Here is a 7,500-nt window from a genome sequence, read left to right as displayed (position 1 = left end):
CCCTGGAAGCAGGCACGGCACGGTGTTGCGTTCCTGGTGTTGCGTTCCTGCGAAGGGGCCGGAAGGGGACGGTACAGGGACGGAGTACAAACAACAATATTTACAAACAATAAACAGTGTGTGCGCTTGATGCCAGTGGCCCGGGCGAGCCCCGCTGGGCGTGCTCCACCGGTGGCGCGGTGTCAGTGCGTCTCGCCGGTCGCTCTGGCCCCTCAGTCTCGTACGGCATGTGGTCCCGCGTCGTGTTCGTCTAGTGTTGTCCGCTCCCCTAGGTGGTCAAATGCGCATTAGCCGTTTTATTGGCGACAGTTAGTGATCGTTTGGAAGGGTTCCCGTCCAGTGTCCCGCGATTGGTCTAGAGCGCTACAGTTCAGATGTGGAAGGTGTGGAGTGTGCCCTCACCTGGTTGGTCACCTGGTCACGCTGGTCACACCTCTTCCTGGTGTGTCCAGCTCCAGCACTTCGCTTATCCTTTGCGTCGTGCCAGGGGTTGCCAGGGGTGGAGCAGGGTGTAAGGGGGTGAGTAAGGGTTGGACAGTGGTTTCGGACTTCGGTCACCACCTGGTAGGGAGTAGCTACTCTCTGTGTGCTGCTGATGTGTGCGCCACTAATGCGCAGTCGCGTGATCTCGAAGGGGGAAAAAAACAGAACGGCTGATGGGGGGGAGGGTGGAAGTCCATCCTCGTTCATCCACCCCATTCACGCGACCCTGGGCACAGCGAGTGCGCATGGGCCATGTAGCGGCTCACCAAGCAGGAGGTCATCCATTTTGATTTCCCTCAACCAACTCTCCCACCCACCCCGCAAATTCCATCCCCCGTTCTTACAGTGCAGTTCTTGCAGAGTAAGTTCTGTTCCGTGTCCTTCGAGGGGTCAGCGGGCTTCGAGAGACAGAGAAGAGAGCGAAAGAGAGAGAGAGAGAGAGAGGGAGAGAGCCGGAAAAGCTCTGAAATCCCTTCAGTTACAGTGTACCCTCTCCCTCGTGCCATTCAACGCCAACCCCAACCCCGCCCTAAACTGGTAGATCCCATTAGCATCAACGCAACGGCAACGCTGGCGCGACCATACCGGGCAGTGTGCGCGTGTGTTTGTGTATATGTGTGTATGTGAGCCCACGCAGATGGCCACCGTCGGTGCCAGTCGGTACCATGTACCGCCGTCACATCAATCACAATCGTGAACAGGTGCACACGCCATCCTTCCGCGTGGCCTTCTCCTTCGGTTATGACAGTTCCGCCCCAGGCTAGTAATGGCCGGTGGAAATGGAATGGAATGCCAGGACGGTGGTTTGACGGTGAAGCGTAATCTTTCCTTAGTTCAATTTCACCAACCACTACCTCCGCCACCACCACCACCACCACCACCACAATCTTCGGGAACCGAGACGGCATGTGACAACATTGTCGTTTACCCTAAACCTCAAACTCCGGCCCTCAAACTTGACCACGCGGCGCGTGTATATGTAGACGAGCGACTCGAGGGAGTAACACGAGGGGTGGTGCAGGGAGAGCGAAATGGGAACCGAAGCCGCACCATTAATCATGCAACTTGCTTTACGAGGTCGCCAGCACGAGGGTGACATCCTGATGCCGCAAAAGCATTCGTTCGGCGCTGGTTGGTTGGCTAGCACGCAATCCCCTCCCCGCACCCCCACCTTCCACCGGGCCGAGTGAGACAAAATGGCCGCCAGGATTCACCGCGTGGTGGTGGTGAAATAATCGACCCAAAAAAAAAGCGATGGAGGCGCCCGGTTGGGGGAGCGGGCGATGATTGCTTCTCGTGGGCCACTGGCTCCCGGGAATCTGTGGCTCTCCTTACGCACCCCTCCTCCCCCCCCCCGCGACCTTCCCCCTAATAAAGGGCAATGTTTATTCATGTGCCGCACCCCTGCCCATACATTCACAATAAATCATCATCCCCGCGACGAAGCTGAAGAGAGTCCTCCGGGACTCGTTCGCCGGGCTCGGTGACACAGGGGGGAAGGCCGGATGCGGCGCGAGTTTACGATCTACGGCCGTGCTCGGGCGCGATACACGCGACAGTGCAGTGGGTGGCAGGTGCAACCCCTGCCGCTGCTGCTACTGCTGCTCCGTCTCGAATCCGAACTTGCGGATGACGGTGACCCGGAGGCCCAGTCCACCCCTTACCTGTACCGTAGGGGAATAGTCGGGGTTGCGGTGCACCCTTGCGAGCGTTTACATAGATGTTCACCACCCCCCTCCGCCCCGTCCAACCCTTCTCATCTCTCATCGCATTTTCTAATAATTTGAATGCCGACTGCCGTTGGTGTGGTGTGTGTGAGAGAGAGAGAGAGCGAGAAAGAATCCTGCGACAGTCACCTGCCACCCCTAGGGGCCCCTAGGTGCTCCATTACAGGCGAATTGCTACTACGAATTGTCCTGCACCACCCGGGGGGACGCTTTGACGTTACCATTGCAGGCAATCGATGGGTTCCGGTTGATTGACTTCCATCTAGTGCGCTAGCGAGCGCACGAAGGTGAAGGGTCGGATGGAGCCGGAGGCATATGCTTCTTGTCGGCTCGCCGTGTGACGGATGTTCATGTCAATCATGCGCGCACACACGCCCGCGTCCGTAGTCCTGTCATCTGGGCAGGTGCCACTAAATTGGCAACCGAAACGGACCGTGAGCAGACCGTGAGCAGCCCATTCCACGGAAGGCTGCCTACATTGTGCGCGCGGAAAGTGCCATCGGTCGATGGAAACTGGCCTGGTAGCGTTACGTTTACGCGTCAATCAGTCGTAAGTGCCACCGTTGAGCCTCTGCACCGATTCCCGACTCCTGCACAATGCGTCCATGGCACCCAAGGCAAGCTCTTGATTCTCGTAGCTAATGCGCTGCAGTGCACTGCGGCGATCTGCTGTCGTCTATGGTTTGCGTAGGCGCACGGAAGGGATCCGGCAGTGTGTCCGGCTGGCAGTTCCGTCGCTCGCGCGTCGTCGTCGTCGCTCGAAGGGACATCATTTGTGCCACGTCATACCCGTCCTGGGTGCGGGGATTCACCATCCTGTGCAAGCTTGTTCCCTATTGCCCGTTGTTGCTGCTACTGTCGAGGTGAACTGCATGATTGATTCCATGATTTATGGGACAGCCTGGGCACTGAGTCTTTGTCGCACTGGGCGGTGTGGAGGGGGAGAGGGCACACCAGGGACCACAGGATCCGTCATAACGCCGCGATGATGGGTGGCGAGAAGGCGTGGCAGATTTATGGACCCCACCACAAAACACACACACCCGAACAGGGGGTTCTGTCGCCGCTATCTCGTACTCCGATTCGGACGGGACGGACGAAAGCGAACGAACGAACGAAGAAAATGGACTCCGGCACGCAGCGTACCGCAGCGACGGCACTACCACGACGACGACGACGGCTAAGGAGCTCACCGGACTCTGGACCATTAGTTTCCGAAGCAATTCCGTGCTTCAAGCTCATCCATTCACCGATAGTCGCGCACACACATACACACGCATACAGTGTCGCTTTGAGGCCTAAATCATCACTAGGAGGGAAAGGAACAGAAGGGCGACGGCCGGTGACGACCGCAAAACCACCGAATGCTGAACGCACAAATCCCCATCCCAAAGCTGAAACTCAAAATGGATTCCGAGTGGAGTGTCAGCGCAACGACCTGTCCACGATGGCCAGCCCTGAGCAGCAGCAGCCGCAGCAGCAAAATGTGGCAAATGAAAGAAGAGCAAAAGTGGAAGGAAATCGATTAAGAGAATCGATCGAGAACGACGAACCAAGTATTGCGGATACTAGCAGCCCCGTTCCGTTCATTATCAACACGCGGCACTTTCTCAGTGAATCTTCAGCTCGCGCAGCGAGTCGAGTCCAAGATGTCACTCAAAATGGCGTCGCAAAATGGTCCGATCCAAAATCGATTCTTCTTGGAATCGATGGGCCTGAAAAGAAGGTTAGGCTTCCCTTTTGCCACAAACGCACACATACAGGGACGTACAACCTGGTGACTGGTGGTGGTGGTGGTGTTGTGGGGGTGCTGCTTCCAGACCGCCCGCCCGCTCGCCCGCTCGTTCCAACGAAAACAAAAAAAAAACACACACTTCCGAGATCTTTATCGTGGTTCGACGCTTTATGTCTTGTGCAGTGCGGCCGCCCCGCTGCCGCGCTGCCGGGAAGCGTAGAGGGCATGAGAAAGGAGCGGGCACACATTTCGACATCCGAAACAGGTTCGACATCGTAGACAGACCGCTCCGATCCGGTCGATGGTGGCCGGGCGTGTTTCGTCGGTCGTTCGTCGTTTCTGAAGGACAGCTAGCGCGCTTTAGCGGGGGGGGGGGGGGGGTGGACGGTCCTTCATTTCACCATTTTTCTTTTGGTACGGGATGTGAAGGAACGGGTCAGCCGGAGGGCCGCCAGCGAGCGCCAGCGGCGAACAGCGTTGACAGTTTCGCCCCCGAGCCACCTTGAGCCAGCCGGTTGAAGAAAACAGGGGACCAAAACACCAGGGAGTGTGTTAGTGTGTGTGTGTGTGTGTCGTGACGTTCGACATTCTATCCTTTCCCCTCGTCTTTCCGTGAAGGAAAACTTTTTTCGAGGGCCCGGGGGGGGGGGGGCAACGTAACGATCGAAATGGAAATGTGGACCATGAGTTGGCATTCAACTTGTAAGGGTGGTGATGGTGATGGTGGAAGAGGGTGAGGGTGGCAGGGAGGAATGCGAGAGAGAGAGGGGGGGACTAGTGGACTTTACGGGTAGAGCTGTAGAGGAAATTACAAAATGGCGCGTCCGGTGTGGAAGCTTCCCTGTTAATATGCCTGTTCGACTGCGATTTCACTCACCTTACCTTTACCCGTCACCACGTGTCCGTCACCCGTGTGTTCTTCGTTGTGCCAGCGAGCACTTCCCGTACTACAAATCGCACGATGACCGCTGGAAGAACTCGGTCCGCCACAACCTCTCGATCAATCCGCACTTCCGGAAGGGCCGCAAATCATCGCACGGTTCCGGCCACCTGTGGACAATCTCGAGCCGCAACTCGGAGGAAAACTCGCTGGCGTGGGAGCATGTAAGTGGAGCCGCCGCGGGGGGGCGGGGGGGTGCGTTCCCTCTAGGGTTTAGTACTAATACGCAGGGTCTGTGCTCTGCATGTCCCCAGAAGAAGCAGCGCTTCCAGTGGTACTTCCAGATGGAGGCGGACGCACGCGTCCGCAAGTCCGGCACCGGCACCGAGACGATGGCGGACGACGAGGTAGCCGCCGCGACCGCTAGCCTCGCCCAGTACGCCCAGAAGTCACCGACCACGCAGTCGCCGGTCGGCCAGGTAAGTTCGCAACAGTTTGCTCGATTGTTTGCTAGTCCCTCCCGCCAACCCGCTCCCTGACGATTCTCTGTCATGTTTGTCGGCTTTTTTAGACGATAGAAATAGTAAATCCAACCACTTCCGAACAGCAGCAGCAACAGCAGCATCGTCTACAGGTTCATGCACTGCAGCAGAACCAAGCGCAGCAGCAGCAGCAGCAGCAGCTACCACAGCTCGCATATCATCCAACGCAAACGCTGTACGCGGACATCATAAGCAATGCGCAGTTCGAGATAACGGCCACGGCCGAGGAGATCAAACATCTGGACGAGGAGACGCTGAACGGGATGGGACGCGGTACCGAGATCCAAATAGTGCGCCCGATTCAAACCATTCAGACGTACGAAATGTTGGACTCAGGTAGTAGCAGTGCCACCCCGCCCCTTCGTACACCGTGCGCTGTCACTAATGTGCTTTCTTCTCTTTTTCCTCTCTCTCTCTCGCTCTCTCTCTCTCTCTAGAGTACAACATTGCCGATTACCTGAATCCCGTGCCGAAGGAGGAGATTGTGCAGGAGTGTGGGCTGCGCTCGGTGGCCCTGGATCCGGCCGAGCTCGGTATCAACATACCGTCGACCAACGACCAGGACAACGATATGCTGTTCGATGACTTCAGCCTGAACTACTTCGGTAGCAACATCATGACCTGACGACGTGCGCAACCGCAGCCCCAGTCCACCGTCCTGGTGACTCCGGTGCTCGACCCAACCCCTCCGCCCCCTGCCTGCCTGCCAATCGACGCCACCGTCCACCAGATCGTGACGATGGTGCCGGCAGCAACGGTGGCCACCGGTTTGCCAAACATTCAACTGCAGGGCCGCGATATGCAGTAGCAGTAGCAGCAGCAGCAGCAGCAGCAGCAGCAGCGCACTACTGCTCCACTGTTTTCTTGTTCTTTTCTATCATTCGATCATATTCTCCCGGTTGCGACACTGCGGTGCAAATGGGCCGCCGTGTACGCGCGTGTGTTTAAACTTCCCCTTTTGTCCGGATTTTTGTTTTCCTGTTGTTCCAAAAACAGCACGCACCTGTGTCTTTTGTGGCAAAACAAGCAAACCCTCGAATCATCGAACCTTTACCTGCGTAGCACTGTAGTGTCGTGCCGTGCCTGTGGCGCCGTGCAATTTGTTCTAGCGCTAAGAGTTTTCCAGCAGCCGAATGTTGCGCTTACCGCACAGACGTGCGGTCGAGCTGGCAAGTGTTGGCAATAATCATCCTAGTCGATATTACATGTACATAGAGGTACACACCTTCCTCCCTTTTACACGCTCGTTTTACCTTTAACTGGATCACCGGTTGTATAGTCGTAAAAATGCACTGGCCGCCCGGGAATGGTGCAGGTGCCATATCAACGCAAGCGATCATAACCGCGATTGATTTACTAACTAACCGTTCGTTAGCTGCCGGTTGCAGGCGGCGAGCAGGATCTCTCAAAATTACGTAGCTACTACTCCTAACCCCCATTCGTGCCATTATTAACTACGTACACACGAGCATTCAGAGTATTTACGCTCCTGTTACTATACTTGCCGCACCCTGGCATACAGCAGCAGTGCGGTGTGTAGCGCCGCGGGTCGCTTCGGCACACCCGGCGGCTCGACCAGCCCCTCGCCGGTGGCTGCAGTAAATCATCACCTCACGAACACGTACTATGGAATTCATTTCTTGATTATATATATATATACATTTACACATATAGATAGTATGCTAGGACTGAGCGTCGCGCAGAATGTACTACGGTTGTACTCTATCTCAGCTGAGCATCGCCGCAATCGAAGGCACTGCGTGCGAGGATCGCGCGCATTCCCCTTCAATACCGAGTCTTGTCGTTTTGCGTTTGTACAATATTGAGCATTGAAAGTTACAAAAGAAATTATATATCTTCATTTCCTAGTAAACTGGGTGTTCTGGAATGATCTGGAATCGTGAGCACTATAGTGTTTGGAAAGAAAGTGAACCGCGAGTAGCCCTTTGTATCGGCAACAACCCTGTTGACAGACATTTTGTCAAGCAGTCGATTTTTTTTCTTTCGAGTACATGCTATCTCTTTCACTCCTACGGTTTGTTTTGATGTTGTCTCACCATTCACTCGATCGCTCACGAGCGCTGCGTGTTCGGATACGGCCCCGTGCGCGTGTGTTTGTGTAAGGGCACGGCG

General features: G+C 55.9%; 1 protein-coding gene across 1 annotated transcript in view; it reads left to right on the top strand.

Moving 5' to 3' along the window:
- The window catches only part of LOC126579719 (AF4/FMR2 family member lilli-like), a 9,395-nt gene extending 3,403 nt beyond the window's left edge, over window positions 1–5,992 (top strand). Inside the window, exons 9-12 of the mRNA XM_050243268.1 lie at window positions 4,878–5,049; window positions 5,140–5,304; window positions 5,397–5,706; window positions 5,805–5,992. Coding sequence (XP_050099225.1) covers window positions 4,878–5,049; window positions 5,140–5,304; window positions 5,397–5,706; window positions 5,805–5,992 — 835 coding nt within the window. The remainder of the gene's footprint in view (window positions 1–4,877; window positions 5,050–5,139; window positions 5,305–5,396; window positions 5,707–5,804) is intronic.
- Window positions 5,993–7,500: the final 1,508 nt, after the last annotated feature.

This window comes from Anopheles aquasalis, chromosome Y (assembly GCF_943734665.1).
Source record: "Anopheles aquasalis chromosome Y, idAnoAquaMG_Q_19, whole genome shotgun sequence".
Taxonomy (NCBI): Eukaryota; Metazoa; Arthropoda; class Insecta; order Diptera; family Culicidae; genus Anopheles; species Anopheles aquasalis.
This window is presented reverse-complemented; position numbering and strand designations above follow the sequence as displayed.